Source organism: Mytilus californianus, unplaced genomic scaffold, assembly GCF_021869535.1.
Source record: "Mytilus californianus isolate M0D057914Y unplaced genomic scaffold, xbMytCali1.0.p SCAF_13, whole genome shotgun sequence".
Taxonomy (NCBI): domain Eukaryota; kingdom Metazoa; phylum Mollusca; class Bivalvia; order Mytilida; family Mytilidae; genus Mytilus; species Mytilus californianus.
Genome location: NW_026262615.1, coordinates 31,835,072 through 31,858,341, shown reverse-complemented (window position 1 = coordinate 31,858,341; position 23,270 = coordinate 31,835,072). Strand labels below are relative to the sequence as shown.

Here is a 23,270-nt window from a genome sequence, read left to right as displayed (position 1 = left end):
AAAGAAAGTACAAAATTATAACATGAGGGACTGAATGGGGTCCTTGTTTCTTTATTATTTAATATTTTAGACTATTTTTTCTCTATTCTTTATTTTGACCATTATTCTCTATTCTTTATATTTTTATTTTAGCCTATTTTTCTTTATTCTTTTTTTGCCCTTTATTCTGCACTTTTTGTCTATTATTCTCTATTCTGTAATCCACATCCAGATGCTCCTACCTTGTACTGTCTTTTGTAAGTCCAATAATCGAGATTTTATTTTTATTCTCAACTTTTTAAAACTCTAGCCATGACTTTGACTGATCAATTAACCAAATACAATAAAATCAGGCACTGAAAATCCAGTGACTCTTGTGTTCTATTCTATCAATAGATATGAAAACAAAAATGTGGGAAATATGTCAATGAGGCGTCAACCCAACAACCCAAATATCAAAACGATATTTTAAGGTCATCATGCTTTGCTATATACAAATAAATATCTGTTATTTAGTTGCATCAGTAAATAATTATGTCTCTTAGGCTATCTAGAAAGAATGAAACAGAGGTTATATGACAACAGGGGGGTCTCTAAATAATAAAGTGTACAGTACTATCTTATTTAAATATTATAAAATTAAGAATATTCATACTGGTCTAAAGAAATAAGATTAGATACGTTGATCAAGTACACCATATACAATCAATATTCATTTTATGATGTTTGAATGGCAGAGTTTTGCAGCATAAGAAAAGATTAGAAAAATTTATTTTGATTCAGCATAAGTCAAATATACAACAGAAGCTCTAAGGAGCTTTCGACAGAATACCATTTGTTCCTTGTAAAAGCCTACAAGAATCACATCGCATCATCCATTAATGATGCATACTTTTTAAATCTTGAACAAGGATTTTAATATTTAAATCCTTACTAAACATTGTAAAAATAATGCATGGATATAGTCTAATCAATAAATAAATTGTCATTTTGATCCATCGTCCTAAACATGTACGAAATAATTGTTACTGGACTTTAAACAGGCAACAATTAATTATTTTGTTCCGATCGGATGGAAACCATGACCATCTGAGGCAATCTTTGATTCTGATCGGCCAATTTTCAAAAACTTCTATGCAACCAAAAAGCGGAAATGTCACTATTGAAACTAAGGGGTGATGACAGGATGATTCGTTATAAACGATCATCATTTCATGTTTTCTTAGGGTGAATAGTTACACATAATTCCCACTGAAACCCCTATAAAAAATACCATTTTAGTCATCTCTTGAACTACTTTGTAAATTTAACCAGAGACATATGCATTGTATTATATGTCTCTGATTAAACCAAGCTTAAGGAATGAAGTAAAGATTCTGGAAATCCAGATTTTGCTTCTGCAGACGGTTCCATACAATTTGTTTCAATTTGGAGGCTCAAATATATTGTATAGACAAATGTAAAGCAAGCAACAACAATTCAAGGATTTGTATAGTATACTAGACAAATCTTGAACAAATCAATCAAAGGTACACAGACACGATTAGGGTCGAGTCAAAATAGCTACGAGAAAATTTGATTGATTGAGCGACGAGGTTTTTTTATTAACGACCTTGACTACTCACGAGGGTCTCACACGGTCGGGTATAGATTGAGCTCCATATGTTCTGCCTTTTACAGCTCTTCTATAAAAGCATGCAAAGCAAACCTTTGATCAACTTGCTTGCTATGTTTGTTTGGATGTTTGTTAACAAAAGGTAGGTAGTCTGTTTCAGTCTGTTTACTATATAATGGAATTTGATTGGACAATAAATATTAACTTCATTGCATGTCAATTTTTATTGTCCAATCAAATCCCAGTATATATAAAACAGACTGAAACTCCGCCTACCTATTGTTTGCAAACATCCAAGCAAACATAGCAAGCAAGTCGATCAATGGAATAACCGTTTCACAGATGATATCGGATATGTTCCTTATGTCGTAACTACAATACCCTTCCCTTTTCACGAATGTGACTTACCGAATTAGACTATTTACCGGATTTGTAATAACATAAGCAACTCGACGGGTGCCACATGTGGAGCAGGATCTGCTTACCCTTCCGGAGCACCTGAGATCACCCCCAGTTTTTGGTGGGGTTCGTGTTGCTTAGTCTTTAGTTTTCTATGTTGTGTCATCTGTACTATTATTTGTCTGATTGTCTTTTTATTTTTGGCCATGACGTTGTCAGTTTGTTTTCGATCTATGAGTTTGACTGTCCCTCTGGTATCTGTCGTCCCTCCTTTGCTTTGCATGCTTTTTATAGAAGAGCTGTAACGGCCCGATCAGATGCCACAGCACTTAATCGGCAATCCTCGGGTGAATCCGGAGGAACGGAATCGGCCGAGTTTAGACGAATGCCAAGCCTTTTTAACCACTTGCACGAACACAAGTTGCATGTTAATGGATCAGATTCGCTAATGTCGATCGATTTTTATACGACCGCAAACAAATTTTGGTGGTCGTATATTGTTTTACAATGTTATAAAAAACACTTTTGGCAGTGAATTAAGTGTCAATGAATCACATTTTCCTTAAAATATCGAAGTTAACGAAACTGCGGTTCTCTTAATTTAAGTTAAGCTAGCCCTATTCATTGTGTAAATATAAAATTTATCATTTTGTATATACTTTATTGCGAGGCCATTATCTTTTAAGCAGAATGCACGATTCTACTTAGGCCTTAGTATGAATAAAGGGAATTGTTGGAAATATGTGAGACAGAAACTCAGCGACACAAATCAAAAAACCATCTAGACGGTAACATACAATCCAACAATAGCCCCGTGTCTAAATAGAACGTAAATCTCAACCCCACCCCTATAACATACAATGAATATCCAAACAGGAAAACCACTGAACTCTGGGAACTTATACATTGAATTCAATGTGTTAGACCCAGCCGCTGAACTCTAATATAGCGGTACAATAGATAGGAAAAACACAAATTTGTATAAACAATATTAACTATACCATTACTGAAAGCAAGCTCATACAGCTTATTGATATATGATAAGTCGAGTAATTAAGATGAAATATATGACAAGGTTGTTCATTAAATGATAGTATATATGATACTAGTCAGATGTAGATTTTTTTTTCACCGATGCGATCAAAACCACTGTCGAAAATGCATCAGATATTTGTCAAAACTGTGTTTCTCTCCGTTAAATAGCGTAAGCATGATAATAATAGATACACTTGTTTGTCAAAAAATACCTAATAGGCCATGTTATTTGATATTCAAAATATACGAAAAGAGTGGGGTACTTGATGTCTCAGCTGCTCACCCGTACCATACTGAAAGGATCGAAGTACCATCCCCCCTTCTCGACTGGCAAAGAGTATTTAACCTGCTGATATGAAACTATGCCGTCCAAAACACTATAAATTTTTAATAGATTAGTAGTAGTGCAATACCCAGAATTAATTACACAAAATTAAAATTCAAGTAAAAAATACACCCCATCCCAAAAAAATAGGAAACATTTAAGTATTGCTTCCAACTTTAAAACTACACTGAAAAATACCCATCGCAGAAAACAGTCCAATTGTCACCTTTATTAATAAGTCAATTAAGCCACATAGAAAAATCTGAATTGCATGCTTAACTTGTTAGCACATACATGTCACCGTTTTGCAAAACTTCAAAGGGATGGCACGCATTTGGGATGTGGGATATATGGGGTATAAAGGTGGGGTAGTGGGATATGGGGCTAAACAAATGGGGATGTGGGATCCGGGAAAAAAGGGAGGATTTCTGAAAGGAGCATCCCTCACTTTTTAGTAATGTTCAAACGAATTGACAGACATTTCGTTATCTAACCAAGAGTTGTTGTTGTTTTATGTGTCATATTTTAATGATATTTTTAATTTAGAGAATGTTGTGTTAATGGGTAGAAATTTGATAACAGCTGCAAAATTAATTTAAAACTGGTTTCGACACTGAACGATTAAATGCTTGATATATTGCATAGACACTTGTCTATGTTAAAAAGACTATGTTGACTCGATGAGATTTGCCATTGTAAACATGTACGTTAAGCAACCAACCAACCAACAATCAATCAATCAATGTCCCCGCCAAGATATTTTGTGGTACGTTTTGTTGTTTAGTTTCACTGATGAATATAATGTGTTGCTTTCTAATTGACGCGTTCACCCCATCTCCTTGTATATATACATGTATGAAGTCTTCGGATCATGAAATACTAGTGTTTTAACAAATCTGTCACAGTGACTGATGATCCGAAATTCATTTTAATACTTATTACAATACGACAACAAAACAAAGGGCAAAGGCAGCACTATACATGTATTGTCACAATGTGTAATATTCATATGATTAATTAAACTAAAAAAAAAAAAACCTACAACATCGCGTCAAATTTAAATTTTCTTCAAATAATTTTCCCTTGCCCGTCTATCAATAATCATGATACTAGTAATTGCAATTCAGCATTATTTAACAGATAAAAGCAAACTTGAGAAAATGAACATTCAGTAAAATCAGAAGTCCATTACTGTTTTCAGTACTTCTCATGTCGGGGACTTTTATAGCCGACTATAGGGTATCGGTTTTTCTCATTGCTGAATGTCATGTGGTTGCCTATAATTGCTTCCATCCACTTCATTTGAAGTTTGTGAACAGTTGTTTCATTGTCAATCATAACAGCATTCCATATTTATATATTCCGGTAAAATATATATAGCACAATACGTTAACAAAATATGCTTAAACAGTACAGTTTGGCTAAGATAATTTTACATAATTGCTTTCTTTTGTTCAAAGATTCGCCGGATTATATACACATAAGGAGATATAATTGCAAAAGGAGACAACTATATATCCATAAATATTTTTTTATTTTTGTTTTTTCGTTTGATTTTTGTGGTAGGGGTTGTTGTTTTTTTGTTTTATTCGATTTCGCTTTAATTTCAGATCTAGCCCTTTTTTGGGGGGGTTAATCGAAAGCTTAAAACCAATACAATAACTTTTTTTAATAACAAAACAACAAATTAAACACATGCCATTTGTGGTGAAGAAATAGTGAAGAACTTGGTTCATTAATAAGTAATTATGTTAAATCTACATGTGGAATCGAATGAAGCAACACTTTAAAATTAGAAAAATGACTCCAAGTCTTTCAAAGTTCCTCCTTCAATGTAGTTGAGACTGTTACATTAAATTTAGAATTGTCTTTTGCGATATCGGTTTCCGCGTAAATGTTTTCTAGAACTGGATGTTGAATGATGATTAATTTATTAATTTCATTATCATTTAATTTTTTCGATATTTTTTCGCCATCTGTCCATAAAACTTCAACGGTAACCGCTTTATGCTTCCCAAGACCAAAGTGTGCAACTGGTTCCATTTGGCATAGGTAACCCGAACCGCCGTCGATCACTTGTGTTAAGCGGATACCTGAATCTATATTGAGTGACACGAGCGCTCCTCGTGCTGGCGCACCGTACCTTGTCAGCGGTTTAACCCTCAGCCAGTTATTATGAAAAGTTTTCTCTTGTTTCGCTGTGTAAACTGATAAAGGTTGTTTGTTACTTTCGCCATGGGATATCAGTAGTTCTAAAACACCATCGCCATTCATATCTGTATAAGCGGCGCCTGTTCCATATCCCTCCTTTTCAATGGCCTCACCAACGTCTCGCTCGACAATTGTAATATTCGAATCCAACAGGACTTTTACACCATACAGATAATTTGGTTGTGGTTTGCTATCGGTCAAAATATTATTCATAAAAATATCAGTCTGCATATTATTATCGAAATCTGCAGCTAAAACAGTTCTTATTGGAGATGGTTGTTCAAAAAATGCAGAAGCTACGTTTCTGAAATATCTTTCTCCATTTTGACTTTTAGATTGTAAGAAGATTCGATGTTTGCCCTCCCAATTTCCGTTAACAATGTCAAGAAGACCATCGTTGTTCAAATCTGCTAATGCAATACCGCGTCCATTTTCCTTCCCGTCAAGAATCCCAGTTTCTGTTGCAATATCGACAAAAGTCCCATTTCCGAGGTTTTTGAATAAAAAATTATCACCTGGATTGCCAATCCATTCATTTCCTTCGTTCGCAAAGAAAATATCGGATAATCCATTATTATTCAAGATAGGACCGACAACTAGACCTCGTCCACCTGTTGATTTTGATATCCCAGTCTCCGCTGCCACATTGCGTATAACTAGTACACCGCTTTCCCGATCAGTTAAGGAATTAAACTCATCCACTTCAAGTAAAGCAAAATTTCCTTTCCCGCCATGTGAATATGTAGCCACTGCTATTGAATATTTCCCGCTTCCAAATCTATCCACACACGCAACGGACCTGCCTGCATAATTTTTAGCTTGCAAATTTTTGTTAATACTATCCAATAAAATATCCTCATACTGCCCATTTCTCCATTTGAATAATTTGTCACTATAACTTGACATTCCCGAATATGCTTTATTGGTGTTCAAAAAGTAGATTTCCTCTCGACCGTCACCATCGATGTCACACGCGCAAACACCAATTGCTTGTCCCTTTGGGTCCATTAAGTTTTTATAAGGTGTATTTCTTTTGGCAATATTGTCCAAATATCCAGATTTTTTATTATATTTAAGAACAAAATTCGAGCCAGAAAATCCAGCAACTATCCATTCGAGGTCGCCGTCATTGTCAACATCGGAAACTGCAACTCCGTAATTTAGCTGTTCAGTTTCAATTTTATATAACCAAGGAAGCTTTGTGAATATCCCGGTAACACAGTGGTTATATTCAGTTAATACAGTCATTAACAATGCAAAACATGATATTTTTTTACTTAAATAAGCCATTTTAGAAAGAATTGTCCCGCAGAATTTCCAATTGGCACTTAAGTTCAATTTAAATCCTTTGACAAGAAATGAAAGTACAAGGCCAGTCGATTTTTAACACGTTGTTGTTTACACCGGAAATTGTAATTTTACAAGTGCCACATACTAAAAGAACATCTACAACCCCTTCTATTTATACGGATTTAAGTGATGCATGAAAACGACCGACAGGTTATTTAAGGTATATTCAGTGTAAGAATATGAATAATTATATATCATAAGTTTTAACAGAAACCCAACCACAATGCAATCAAATGTTAAAGAAACGTACAGGATAGTAGTCTCAGGTACAGGTAAACATAATTTTGCAATGGTCTTTCACAATCGACAATCAAAAAACATTGCATCAGTTTTATCGAGTCTACAAAAGTTGTAAATTCAATAGAAACCCCCCCCCCCCCCCCCCCCCTCCCCCCAAAAAAATGCAAGGACATTCATTTTCCATATAAATGAAATTGGTTACATTGATTAAAAGCAAAAAAAAGAGAACATTTATAATCGCAATTTGAATATAATAACATAATTTGATTTTTCAAATACACTGTATTTCAAAAACGTTTGTTCACCAAAAATGTCAAAAAGTTAATTTTAAATTTGAACCCTATGGCCTAAACGTGCTATGATTAAAATGTCGCAGATAGTGAGTACTTACAGAAGTCCATTACTAATAATGGACTTCTGCATGGTGCCAAATTTTAAATCAGATACCGCTTAATGAATCTTACATATTGTTCACTAACACGGTATCATTTTCAGAATGACCTTTGAAGAATTTGTGAATGATTTTATTCTCATAAACTAATGACATATAGTTATATAAGTGTATTGTAATAGAAAAATTGCAATTTATTTTATTCCATGCAGTTTATTAGGTAATGCATGTAAGATCTACTGTGTAAAATATTTTACATAAGATTATTGTTTAACTGTTCTATACTTTGAGAGGTGTAGGATGTTTCAAATGTGTCAGATAAGTACTCTAATAAACTATTGAACTTATCTGTTCTATAAAACTTCGGCTGAGGCCAGACTGACCTCCGGTTGTATGTCTGGCAGAGTTTAACATAAGATCTTAGAAGTTAGACAGCGGTCAACCTGCGTCAGCAACTTTATTTATAACTCATAAAGCATGATAAATTCTTTTGTTTGTTGCAGTCAGTTAAGGGTTACTAGGACATTCAGAAATTAGTACATAAACTGATCAAGCCGCTATAATATCAATAGCGAGTTTCTTGATATTCTAGTTTGGTTTTCTTTCCTGTTGTTGTTCCCGGCCTGCCTCTACATCGGCAACAACGCCCGGCCTGCCTTTACATCGGCAGCAATGCCATACACCATCAAAGGCATTGTTCTAAGCTAGTTTCCCCCGAACATGTAAAAATCAGAACAAGCTCTCACAGATGTAGTTCGTCTGTTGAGAGTCTGAGGGAAAAGAACAGTAAGCAGACCATGTTACATTACGTAAATATCAACCAACTTCTTATTACAATAAATGGTGGTTCATTCTCTTGATACAATAAGTGTACACAACAATATTATTGTACGGTGCATGTGTAAAAGAATGTTTTACATTAACTAGGAGATACTTGCACATTAACAGCTTTAATATATCGAAATATTTTTTTTTAAACTTTAATATTACTTGAGGAAAATAGTTTACAGAATTTAAAAGGGCCATCAGCTACGAGATATAAAAAAAAATAAAGTATGATTTCTTTTTTGCTCAATCATAAATGAAAGTGATAAAGTGAAAAAATAATTCGCTTTTGGCAGCCAATTTGGTTTAATTTTGTCAAAATAAGCTAAGAAACATCGCTGATGAATTATATGACTTGCAAGTGAATAATTCGACCTTATTGAATCCGTATTCATGTGACCTTTAATTTTACCCCTTAGGTGGGGATGGGTTACGCATGTATTCAGATATTAAAAGGAAAAGAATGTCAACATTGAAACTGAAACAAGGATGAACCATTTGGTTGAGTGAATCGATTCACAAAAAAAAATCATTCCTATACAGGTAAAATCTATTACAAAGTAAAACTTAACATATTTTTTAACCTACAATATGAAATCAAACAGACGTAGAAAAATCCAATTGCACGTGGTCACTATCTGTTTATATCTAGATTTATATTTATGTCAGGTTAAATGACCGTCGACAGTCTTCGGAGGTCATCTCGATGGTAAATTAGATGACGTCAAAACAAAAATACACACGAAATGTTGAAATATTTTGTCAAGTCCATGCATTGTAAATTGTTTATTTTTGACTTTTTGTAATTTGGATATACGTTTTAGTATGTTATAAATCAATTATGAGAATTTGAGTGAAATCGGTGATCATGAATTTGACAGCTAATGCCCCTTTAAGGTGTTTGCATTTTTCCAACACAATTCCGGTAAATATTTTTTTCTTTCTTTCATTGTCTTAAGATTTACAAGACAAAATATAATGATACTCGTCACTGATTTCAGCCGAGCCACAGAGACGACAGAGTCTATCATTTCTTGACAGATTATGCCATCTTCCTGTCTCGACTGGTAAACGGTGACCACCACATCTAAATTTATAAAACATATACATACAATTCTATGGTAAAATAGATAAATATTCTGCAAATTTGAAATTTGTTTTAAATGCTCCATCACATATACCTTTAGAGGTAGAATTAATATTTTCATCTCATTCATGTATAAATTGTTCTTTCAGTTTTTTTCTGTATATTTAGAAATCCACAAAGCAGAAAAAAAACCTGTTGATTCAAAATATTTGACATTCCACAATTGTCTAATGTGTTTCTTACAAAGTAAAATAACAAAAATACCGAACTCCAAGGAAAATTCAAACGGAAAGTCCCTTATCAAAAGGCAAAATCAAAAGCTCAAACACATCAAACGAATGGCAAACGACTGTCATATTCCTGACTTGGTACAGTCATTTCCTTATGTAGAAGAAAATGATGGATTAAGCCTGGTTTTATAGCTAGCTAAACCTCTCACTTGTAATGATGACAGTCGCATAAAATTCCATTATATTGACAACAATGTGTGAACAAAACAAACAGACATAATAGATAAAAATGTCAAAAATAGGGGTACAGCAGATTATAAAACAACCATTTACTTTCAAATTCATAATTATTCGAATATATAGATAATAATTCATATAAAAGAGAGGATATATAAAATAAGAAGATGTGGTATGATTGCCAATGAGAGAACTCTCCAAAAGAGACCAAAATGACGCAGAAATTAACAACTATAGGTCACCATACGGCCTTCAAAAATGAGCAAAGCCCATAACGCATAGTCAGCTATAAAAGGCCCCGAAATGACAAATGTAAACTTATTCAAACGAGAAAACTAACGGCCTGATTTATATACAAAATAATGAACGAAAAACAAATATGATATACAGCAACAAACGACGACCACTGAATTTACAGAGTTTACATTCTTTTCCATGTAAAAGGCGACACCAAAAATTTACCATACGAACTCATGCATGAATTAAAATGGGTTATATACCCAGCTGTCCGTATATCATAAAATTTGAGGTCGACTGTTTCAAATTTAGTATAAATTTGCAGAATCGCAAATAAACTCTTTCGAGTTACTCCAAGGTTTCAAAACCCAAAATTTCACATCCACACAAGAGTATACTATTTAAGTAAAATAGCATTTTCGAACATATCTAATTGACATTCAATAAATAGATTGTTTTTCTACATTTTTGAAGCAACCCACACATTGTCAAAAGACAGTTGTTAATTAGTCTTGTTCACACGTTACATACATAGGCTATCTTGGGCACAGGACGTTTGCGCTTTAAACTTTGATACATCTGAACTAAATTGACAGAGCATTTTTTTTACCATATATAAAATCTTAATGAGTTGTAATCATTACGCAAATTAAAATAAACTTATATTTGTACCATTCATCTATTTAAAAACGGAAACTTCATTCCTCTCAGTCTGTGTTCATTCTATTGCGTGAAAAATCTGAGAAAATCTAACATCAATGTTTATCTTAGCTTATTTCGATTGTATTGGTGGAGATCAAACATTGAACTTTAAGCCCACGGCACTTTTAAAATAAATGTACATCTCTGGCTTTCCAATATTTGGGTTTGAGCATCCCTGCTGAAGGCAAATCTAGAGAAAAGCCATTCGGACACACGATATTGATAAAGTGTTTTTTTCTCTCTCACTGTTTTCAACTGTTTGATTGATTGATTGGTGATTGCTTTACGCCGCTTCAACTGTTTGAAGAAAGAGTCATGGTTGTTATTATGGATTTATTTTTATTCGATCTCTTTTCATCTGACACAAGAATGGTGGCGATAGATTCATGCAGTCATTAGCACTCTCTTATCAATACAATTGGAATACAAATGGTACATGTAAATTACATGAATTTCTTCCAGCCTAGGTAAATGAGGAGAAAATAATAAAACACCAAGACTATAATGTTATGTTGATAAGCGCAAATGTCCTTTTTAGCTGACCTGGCCAATAGGGCAAAGTGAGCTTTTCTCATCACTTGGTGTCCGTCGTTCGTGGTCGTCGTTAAATTTTACAAAAAATCTTCTCCTCTGAAACTACTGGGCCAAATTTAACCAAACTTGGCCACAATCATCACTAAGGTATCTTGTTCAAAAAATGTGTCCGATGACAACCAACACGGCCGACATGGCTAAATATATAATATAGGGGTAAATTTCAAATTTTGTCTATTATCTTGAATAAAATTGAGAATGGAAATGGGGAATGTGTCAAAGAGACAACAACCCGACCATAGAACAGACAACAGCAGAAGGTCACCAACAGGTCTCAATGCAGCGAGAAATTCCAGCACCCGGAGGCGTCCTTCAGCTGGCCCCTAAACAAATATATATACTAGTTCAGTGATAATGAACGCCATACTAAACTCCAAATTGTACACAAGAAACTAAAATTAAAAATAATACAAGACTAACAAAGGCTAGAGGCTCCTGACTTGGGACAGGCGCAAAAATGCGGCGGGGTTAAACATGTTTATGAGATCTCAACCCTCCCCCTATACCTCTAGCCAATGTAGAAAAGTAAACGCATAACAATACGCACATTACAATTCAGTTCAAGAGAAGTCCGAGTCTGATGTCAGAAGATGTAACCAAAGAAAATAAACAAAATGACAATAATACATAAATAACAACAGACTACTAGCAGTTAACTGACATGCCAGCTCCAGACTTCTATTAATAGAGAAAATCTGACGGAGGCAGAAATGTTGAGAATGATGAGATCTACCTAATGACCATTTGCATCAAAACTGTCAGGCGACTTCTTATAGGAGTTGTTGCCCTTTAATGCCGAATTTTACCATTTTTGTCTCGCCTTGACGGAGTCAAACAGCGAGACACAGGTAAGCTGTTTCCGGCGGCGGCGGCGACGGCGACGTCAACAATGTATTAGTTTGTGATTAGGTCTAGTTTATGGTGAACCACTAGTGGTAGGTCAATGATATTTGGTATGCAGTTGTATTAGTATTGGCACATCTCAATTCCATGGAGATTATTTGGCCCCGCCCCCTCAGTCATGGTCTATTGACATAGAAACTTTTGCTTTGTTTACATGTATTAGTTTGTGATTAGGTCAGTTAAAGAGGAATCATTAGTGGTAGGTCAATGATTGGTATGCAGTTGTATAAACATTAGTACATCTCATTTCCATGGAGAATATTTGGTCCTTACCCTCAGTCATGGTCTATTGACTTTGAAACTTTTGCTTAGTTTACATGTATTAGTTTGTGATTAGATCAGTTTAAGATGAACCACTAATGTTAAGTCAATGATTGGCATTTGCAAGTCTCATTTTCATGGAGATTATATAGCCCCACCCCCTCATCATGGTTCATTGACTTTGAAAATTTTACATAGTTTACATGTTAATGTTTGTGTTGAGGTTTGTTTAAAGGGAATGAAATATGATAAGTCAATTGTATTTTGTATGCAGTTGTATTAGCATTGGCACATCTCATTTCCGTGGAGATTATTTAGCCCTGTACCTTCAGTCATGGTGCATTGAATATTTGCATAACTTACATGTTAAAGTAATGCTATTTTAGTTTCAACATTTGCATTATCAAAATAACAAAAAGGCGAGACATATCTCTGTGTTAACAGTTTATTTTTCATGTTTGCCAATTATCTTGAAAATTATAATAGACAGAGAGAAACTTTAAACAGCAAATATGATCAGCAAGACAAGATCTACAAATAAGTCAAATGCATGGTCGGTATCGCCAGATGACTCCTTATTGGAGTTATTGCCTTTTAACGATTTTTATAATTTTTTTGCTTTTTTTGCTTATAAATTATGCAACAACTATAATAGATAGATAGACTTAAATAAACCAAAATGATCAGCAAGACAAGATCTGCAAATAAGTTAACATGGTCGGTATCGTCAGATGACTCCTCATTGGATAGTATTTTTATCCATTTTAGTGTTTTGCCTCTTATCTTGAAAACTATTATTAGATAGATAGCCAATTTAAATAGGACTAGATCTACAAATAAGTCAACATAGCCGAAATCGTTGGTCGACTACTTATTGGAGTTCTTGCTCTTTAATGACAATTTTTACAATTAATTGAGTTTTTGCCTATCATCTTGAAAACGATATAATATAGATAGACACTTTTAATAGCAAAAATGATCAGCAAATCAAGATCTACAAATACGTCAAATGTTCCCGAAGTCGTCAGTATAGACTCTTTATAGGAGCGATTTGACCTTTTTTTTGTGTTTTGATCAAAAACTAAGAAAGATGGAGACAAACTGTAAACAGAAAAAAATATCAGCAATATATAATCAACAAACAAGAGATTTTTGTAATGAATTCCATTCTAGTCCGCAATGTTGGAGGGTGTCCATTGTTGAAGATGCACATAGATCTAGGTGAGCGAAACTGGCTCTTTAGAGCATCTATAGATCTATAGTTTAAAAAGCGCAAATTTCCTTAAAAATGGAGGACCAAATGTCCATTTAAAAAAGCGAGAACATACCGCGCCCGATATCGTATTGATATATTAATCATATAATTATTATTTATGAAAATAAGATGTGGTATGATTGCCAATGAGACAACTCTCCACAAGAAACCAAATGACACAGAAATTAACAACTATAGGTCACCGTACGGCCTTCAACAACGAGCAAAGTCCATACCGTATAGTCCGCTATAAAAAGCCCCGAAATGACAAATGTAAAACAATTCAAACGAGAAAACTAACGGCCTAATTTATGAACAAAATAATGAACGAAAAACAAATATGTTGCACAGCAACAAACGACAACCACTGAATTACAGGCGCCTGACTTGGGACAGGCACATACAATTAGTTTTTTTAATTTAAAGCAATGTTTACTGACTCATATATAATGCGTGTTTGTTCAAGATTCGCCTTTGTTTAATATTAAATAAAACAGGTGTTTTTTTATTTCTTTAATTAGGTAGCTTTATATCACAGATTGACAGGATTTGACCAATATTTGTTTTGCATCCTTTAGAGACTGTCACATATTACACCCAACCATATTGAGTAAATAAATGAAATTGAGAATGGAAATGGGGAATGTGTCAAAGAGACAACAACCTTACCAAAGAGCAGAAAACAGCTGAAGGCCACCAATGGGTCTTCAACACAGCGAGAAAATCCCGCACCCAGAGGCGGGCTTCAGCTGGCCCCTAAACAAAGATGTGTACTATTTCAATGAAAATTAAAATTTTGCAAAAAATAAAAATTCTTCTGAACGCAACAACAAATGAATTATTGTTACACACGAAATAAACTATACGGTGAATGTTTACTCGACAAAAACGCGTTTTCACAATTATCCCCGCAACTTTGGAGATTTTGTATTTCAAAACTTTTGATTAAGACATATGTCACTCAACTTTTTTACTCAATGTATATGTGTCTGCAACCTCTTAATTAATTATTTAGAAATTTGGAATTCGCAAAAAATGTTTGTATACTTAATTATAACATTTTTTTCACATGCAAGAAAGACCAGCTATCCTGTATTAAAAAAAAAACTGATATAAACTACATATTGTCAAAATAACAAAACATATGGCGTGTCAAACGTTGCAATATTCACAAAAAATAAAATATATGTTCATAAAATAAAATAATTGTTCGTAAAAACCAGTATATCATATGTTCATAAAAACAAAATATATATTCAAAAAATCAAAATATGTGTTCATAAAATAATATATACAAGTCTAAATTGAAAACAACGTTCAAACCTATGATTGCGTTGGATAAAAACAGCAATTTTTATACGTGTGCATGCAAAACATATTTCTTGGTAGAGGGGTCTAAATACAGCACAAACAACATATATATATATACAAGTCTAAATTGAAAACAACGTTCAAACCTATGATTGCGTTGGATAAAAACAGCAATTTTTATACGTGTGCATGCAAAACATATTTCTTGGTAGAGGGGTCTAAATACAGCACAAACAACATATATATATATACAAGTCTAAATTGTAAACAACGTTCAAACCTATGATTGCGTTGGATAAAAACCGCAATTTTTATACGTGTGCATGCAAAACAAATTCTTGGTAGAGGGGTCTAAATACAGCACAAACAACATTTTCCAAAAGACCAAAAAAGTGAAAAAGTATATTTTAACAAAACGCATTTGACTAGCAGGTCGAACAACGGATGTTCTTAAACCCTGCTGACTGCCATTGGCGATTGCCAAATAAACGGATCACCAGATGTAACAAAATGGATCTTAACTATTAATTTAATACCAAACAGAAAACAATAAACTTGCGGAAAAGATGGTATACCGCAAACAAAAGGTGCAAAAATTAGTACACCATATCCGGATTTCGACAATTAATGTGTCTTCAGTGATGTTAGGAATCGAAACGGTATTTGGAAGGCCATATAATTTACCTCAATTTATGAAAGACTCTTGAATTTCGAAGAGTCGAAAAAGGATGAACGGATCATATAAACCCGAAGGCAAATATAATACAAAACCAAACGAAAAAATATAAACAAGTCTAAATTGAAAACAACGTTCAAACATATGATTGCGTTGAATACAAACCGCAATTTTTATACGTGTGCATGCAAAACAAATTTCTTGGTAGAGGGGTCTAAATACAGTACAAACAACATTTTCAAAAAGACCAAAAAAGTGAAAAAGTATATTTTAACAAAACGCATTTGACTAGCAGGTCGAACAACGGATGTTCTTAAATCCTGCTGACTGCCATTGGCGATTGCCAAATAAACGGATCACCAGATGTAACAAAATGGATATAAACTATTAATTTAATACCAAACAGAAAACACTAAACTTGCAGAAAAGATGGTATACCGCAAACAAAAGGTGCAAAAATTAGTACACCATATCCGGATTTCGACAATTAATGTCTCTTCAGTGATGTTAGGAATCGAAACAGTATTTGGAAGGCCATATAAGTTACCTCAATTTATGAAAGACTCTTGAATTTTGAAGAGTCGAAATAGGATTAACGGATTATATAAACCCGACCGCAAATATAATACTAGCCAAAACGAAAAAATATAAACAAGTCTAAATTGAAAACAACGTTCAAACCTATGATTGCGTTGGATAAAAACCGCAATTTTTATACGTGTGCATGCAAAACAAATTTCTTGGTAGAGGGGTCTAAATACAGCACAGATAACATTTTCCAAAAGACCAAAAAAGTGCAATAGTATATTTTAACAAAACGCATTTGACTAGCAGGTCGAACAAGGGATGTTCTTAAACCCTGCTGACTACCATGGCGATTGCCAAATAAACGGATCACCAGATGTAACAAAATGGATCTTAATTATTAATTTAATACCAAACAGAAAACAATAAACTTGCGGAAAGATGGTATACCGCAAACATGAGGTGCAAAAATTGGTACGCCATATCCGGATTTCTACAAATTATGTCTCTTCAGTGATGTTAGGAATCGAAACGGTATTTGGAAGGCCATATAATTTACCTCAATTTAGGATTGACTCTTGAATTTTGAAGAGTCGAAATAGGATGAACGGATTATATAAACCCGAAGGCAAATATAATACAAGCCGAAACGAAAAAATAGAAACAAGTCTAAATTGAAAACAACATATATATATATAATTTTTATTTCATTTATTGTAAATCGGAGATTGTCCAGATTGTATTCTTTCTTTTTTTCTTTCTTTCTTTCTTTCTTTCTTTCTTTCTACAGGTATGAATCGCCGATCTTTATTGACGTACTCCTACATAGTAAGATGGCTAATGTGCTATATACAAATATACACCAGCACCCACTAAAAACTTATATCAACACACAAAAGAACGTGCCACTAATCCACCAATTCAGGCATATATTTTTGGATTAGTGGCACGTTCTTTTGTCATGATAATATATATAACGGTAACGATAAAAGCGTGCTGTACAAATACTGTTTATACATCGTGCATTACAGTTCAATCGGTTGAAGACGGATGATAATTTATGCGTGTAATGATCATTATTGCTCCATGCCTAAAATACTTGATGCTAGTATATGCCCAGCTTGCGGATATATCCATAAAAAAAGATTAGCTTTATAGCAGTCTATAGGTTAACACTAAAAGTTAATGTCTTATACTTTAGATATTATACTGTTTATACTGGATAGATGCGTTCATTTGCAATTTATGTAGAATATGTTCCAATATTTAGGGCACATTAAAGCACTATGCGGCAAATATGCAGGAAAAGAAAAAAGTCAAAGCACTATATGCTAAGGTGTCCAAATAAATAATAGGTAGATAGCCCCTTAAAATCTAGATAGAGATATGTTCTATATATTTATATATGCACTTCTCAAGCGGATTGTCGTTATTTTGGAAAAGATAAAATGCTTCTAGATATGCCTTCACTACGCCCTTATATATTATAATAATAATAACAAAAATATTGACACTGACGAAGTCCATTTGTTCAGCCGAAATATTTGTCAACGTGATTTTATAACATCATCTTCGTATATTACCATCTTATATTAGTACCGTTGCGCAAATATTTAGACTTTTATGAGTTTTTCCTTATGTGCGCAGTATTGTCAATTCTAGACGATCCGGTACATATCGAATTTGCTGGTTTGCCCTTTTTATAGACTTCTATATATATATAATTCATCATACATCCAATTCCAGTGCTCCAAAAACTAAATTCCTTCCCTCAGTAGGGTACACAAAAGGAGAACCTAATGGTAGTAAATTCAAACACTTTTCCCCCATAATTTTCTCAGTCCTGGTCCAGCCCCTCTAGCCCGTGTCCGGGTTACAGACCAAAGTCCGGGTCCGAGTCCGGAGTCCCGTTTTAGTGCGTACCCCATCAAATACACTGTTACAAAAGCAACCAGGTAGCCCATGATACAAATGATTGAACATATTCATAAATTTTTAAGAACATATATTTTATTTTATGAACACGTGTTTTTATTTTTTTGAATGAAAATGTTGCGTGTATGAATATATACTGAACTTTTCATGAATACAATATGTTTAACTTTTTATGAATATATAGTTAACTTTTATGAAAAAATATCTAATTCTATGAACAAATATTTCTTTTTTATGAACAATTATTTGTTTTTATGAACAAATATTTTTTTTATAAACAATTATTTATGTTTTATGCATATATATTTTATTTCATGAACACATATTTTGATTTTTTGAATATCTATTTTGTTTTTATGAACATAGACTCGTTTTTAGGAACAATTATCTTATTTTATGAACATATATTTTATACTTTGTGAATATAGCAACATTTGACACGCCATAAAAACAGGTGTTAATTTTTTCAAGTATGGTATCAAACTCGGTATATTTGATTAAGAATCTTTAATATTCAAATTTAGTTACGTTTCAATTTGGCTCGATTTATGAAGCAGGACAAGGTAAAATAACCACAATGTTATCAATTCTTTAACAATAAATGAGGGTGTGGATGGGGGTTTTTAGAATACAGAATAATAAGCAAAAATATAAAGAATAGAGAAATAGTGAGGTGCTAAAATATGAAGAATAGAGAATAATAGGCAAAAAGTATAATGAATGGAGAAAAATGGCATAAAAAATTAAAGAATACAGAAATGAAGGACCCCGATCGAGACCCTCATAAATCATTTTCAGTAAATTTAAACTCCGGAAGTGTTGATAACGAAAGGAGTGTGTCATTTAAACTATTTTTCTGAAATTAAATGACTAGTAAAATATTGTTAATCGCGTTTTGTATGATTGTTTAATTTCCTAAAAGTTTGAAGTATAAGAATTTAAACTCCGGACGATAACGAAAATAACGAAAAGGGTGTGCCATTTAAACTGTTTCCTGAAACCAATTGACAAGTAATCACGTTTTGTATGATTGTTTAATATGGCGTGTCAAACGTTGCAATATTCACAAAAAAAAAAAATATATGTTCATAAAGTCAAATAATTGTTCGTAAAAACGAATATGTGTTCATAAAAACAAAACATATATTCAAAAAATCAAAATATGTGTTCAGAAAATAAAATATATATGCATAAAACATAGATAATTGTTCATAAAATAAATATTTGTTCATAAAAAATGTATATATGTTCATAAAAAAAAAAAAAAAGTAAAATGATTGTTCATAAAAGTAAAATATATGTTCATAAAAGTAAAATAATTGTTCATAAAAGTAAAATAATTGTTCATTAAAGTAAAATAATTGTTCATAAAAGTTGAATATATATTCATAAAAAGTGCATTATATTTTCAAAAACAAAAAAATTTCATTAAAAAAAAATTAAAATATGTGTTCATAAAATAAAATATATGTTCTTAAAAATTTATGAATACGTTCAATAATTTGCACATGGGATACCTCGTTGCTTTTGTAACAGTGTATTTGATTGGCAAACCGGACAGGGTGGGACTCCGGACCCGGACTTTGGTCTGAAACCCGGACACGGACTAGAGGCCGGGCCATTACTGAGAAAATTATGGGGAAAAATGGCTAAATGTTCTCCTTTTGTGTACCCTACTGAGGGAAAGAAGTTAAGTTTTTGAGCACAGGAATTGGATGTTTGATAATATATATAGAGGTCTATAAAAAAGACCAACCAGCCAATTTAATATGTACCGGATCGTCTAGAATAGACGATAATGCACAGATAAGGACAAAATTTTAAAAGTCTAAAGTTTGCGCAACGGTAATTATATAAGATGGTAATATACGAAGATAATGTTATAAAATCGTGTTGACAAATATTTCGGCTGAATAGAAAGCCTTCGTCAGTGTCAATATTTTTTTATTTATTATATTTGATAGTAGATTATATACTAGTATATATTTAATTTCATTTCTGGTAAATTGAAGATTGTATACATATTTGCAAGATAAATTTTGAAAACACATAAACAAATGTTAGGAATATTCTCCGAAGACGACATAAACGAATTTATATAATATTGAATAATCGAGTTCGGGTTGTGACCTAAAATGACCCCGGACTTCAAGTTTTTTCATAAGAGAATTGTATGCTCTTAAGTCCGGGGTCACTGACTCAGTCTGACTTCAGTTCACAGCCCGGACTGACCTTTATTTTTTTACGCCAATAGTTTTATGTGAGCCCGGACTTAAGACTACACGAAATAAATACACATCGACAAATGTAACTGTAATTTTTATAACATGTATAAATATAATACTGGCATGCCGCAGTATGCTTAGAAGACCTCTCAAATAAAAAGACACTGAAATACCTTCAAATACAGTACAACCCATCCGTTCTGCCGCATAATATCTGTGTACAGGAAACAACCCAACTGATATGAAAACAGGAGAAATAAAGAGCAGACTAGTAACACAGACATATATGCTACAGACAGTTAGGTCTAGACACAATGAAAATATATCCCCAATATGTACATTGTGTAATACAGCAAATGAAGATCTAGAACACTTCATACTTTCATGCAGTAGACATAATCATACACGTGAAAGGCACCTCCAGAAAATAAAATCATACCTGGAAAACTTAAATAAAGGGCTCTATCAGAACTTGTTTGAATGTGACATGCTTATACATATTATGATAGACTGTATTCACAAAAGCATTGACTATGGATTTCATATGAAAACTAGAGGCTCTCAAGAGCCTGTTTCGCTCACCTGTATCTACTGTGGTTTTGGAAATCATGTAAAATAAGGTTAAAATCATAATAAATCGTATTAGATACCCTAATAATGATTGAGGCCAAGTTTGGTTTAATTTGGCCAAGTAGTTAAATTAAAAGCAGGTCATCCCATTGTAGTCTTACAATAGTTATTGAAGACCCCTTATCATTATTTAAATCAGTTTTCAAGTTGTGACAATTTGAAATTGTTTTTTTTACAATTTTCCCTTAGACTTCTATAGCTAACCCCTATGTTCTATTTTTAGCCATGGTGGCCATGTTGATTGGATGGCAGGGTCATCGGATATACATTTTTCAATCAAGATATCCGATTGAAAATTGTGAATAAGTTTAATTCTATTTGGCCCAGTAGATTAAGTGGAGAAGATTTTTGTAAAAGATTACAAAAATTTACGAAAAAAACATTGACTATAAAGGGCAATTACTCCTTAAGGGGTCAATTGACAATTTTGATCATGTTGACTTATTTGTAGATCTTACTTTGCTGAACATTTTTGCTGTTCACAGTTTATCTCTATCTATTATAATATTCAAGATGATAACCAAAAACTGCAAAATTTCCTTAAAATTACCAATTCAGGGGCAGCAACCCAACCACAGGTTGTCTGATTCGTCTGATAATTTCAGGGCAGATAGATCTTGACCTAATGAACATTTTTACACCATGTCAGATTTGCTCTTTTTTGCTTTAGTTTCAGAGATATAAGCCAAACTGCATTTTACCCCCCCCCCCCCCCCCCCCCCGTTCTATTTTTAGCCATGGCGGCAATCTTGTTTAATAAGCGGGGTCATCGGATACATTTTTTTTAATCTAAATACCCTAAGGATGATTTAGGCCAAGTTTGGTTTAATTTGGTCAGTAGTTTCAGAGGAGAAGATTTTTGTAAAAGATTAAAAAATTTACGAAAAATTGTGAAAAATTGACTTTAAAGGGCAATAACTCCTGAAGGGGTCAATTGACAATTTTGATCATGTTTGACTTATTTGTAGATCTTACTTTGCTGAACAATTTTGCTGCTTACAGTTTATCTCTATCTATTAATTAATATTCAAGATAATAACCAAAAACTGCAAAATGTCCTTACGGGGAGGTCGGGCTTGCAGGTGTAGTCACTCCTTGACTGGTGGGCGTTGATTGCATGTCTGATAAAATCATCCAGTTTTTGTTGGGATTCAATCCATTTAATGTCAACATCATCGATGAAACGGAACCAAGACAGGTTTGGATAAAGATGTTGAAATGGTTTGTTTCTCTAATTTGCCCATGAAAATATTGGCGTAAGACGGTGCCATTTTCGTCCCCATCGCTCTTCTGTTTATCTGAAGGTAATGTTCACCATTAAAGGTGAAAATGTTGCATTTCAGAACCAGAGTAAGCAGCTGGACTAAACATTCGGTAGGTGGTTTTAAAGTGTTGCGCGAGTCCCATATTTCCTTACATGATTGTATTCCGTCATCATGAGGTATGTTGGTATACAATGAGGTGATATCTAAAGTGACAAGGAGAGTTTCCGGAGGAAGAGGGTTCATGGGTTCCATTTTACGAAGGTAATCTGTGGTGTCTTGAATGTGAGAAGGAAGATTTTCTACATGAGATCTTAAATGAAAGTCTACGAATTCCGAGATTTTCTCAGTCGGGTGGCCGTTTGCGAATACAATGGGTCTACCAGGGTTGTTAACCTTGTGTATTTTGGGAAGAAGATACAATCGACCAGGCTTGGGGTTCTCTGGTTTTAAATATCCGATTGTATCCTCATCTATGTGACCGTCATTTCTCCCCAAAGCTGTCACCCCAAACACTGCACAAAAAGTATCCCGTACAGTCAAGCTCTAAGTGTAAAGCTGATTTGCTCCTCTGAGGAGGCTGTCACTAAACGGTTACAGGAACATCGCGGATTTTTGACCAAACGAGATTATAAGAAACGAGACATAGATAAGGGGTTTGCGCGTGCTAACAATAACAGCCGCAATGACCTATTACAGTACAAACAGATGAGGCGCAGAGAAATAGTTCCATTTGTTGTAACATACAATCCCGCCTTTACTAACCTTTCACGTTTGATCCGTGCCAATTGGCAAATTATTGCCAAGCACCCAAAATTATCCAAGATCTT

The 23,270-nt window shown here is 33.6% G+C and overlaps 1 protein-coding gene across 1 annotated transcript; it reads right to left on the bottom strand.

The window, feature by feature from the left end:
• Positions 1 to 5,002: 5,002 nt before the first annotated feature.
• LOC127723488 (cartilage acidic protein 1-like) lies at positions 5,003 to 6,965 on the bottom strand. Its single transcript, XM_052230134.1, has one exon. It carries the CDS (start codon positions 6,852 to 6,854, stop codon positions 5,169 to 5,171), a length of 1,686 nt encoding a protein of 561 aa, XP_052086094.1. The 5' UTR covers positions 6,855 to 6,965; the 3' UTR covers positions 5,003 to 5,168.
• Positions 6,966 to 23,270: the final 16,305 nt, after the last annotated feature.

Excerpts from the sequence above, each read along its gene's own strand:
- LOC127723488 (XM_052230134.1), bottom strand. The coding sequence starts at position 6,854 with ATGGCTTATTTAAGTAAAAAAATATCATGTTTTGCATTGTTAATGACT.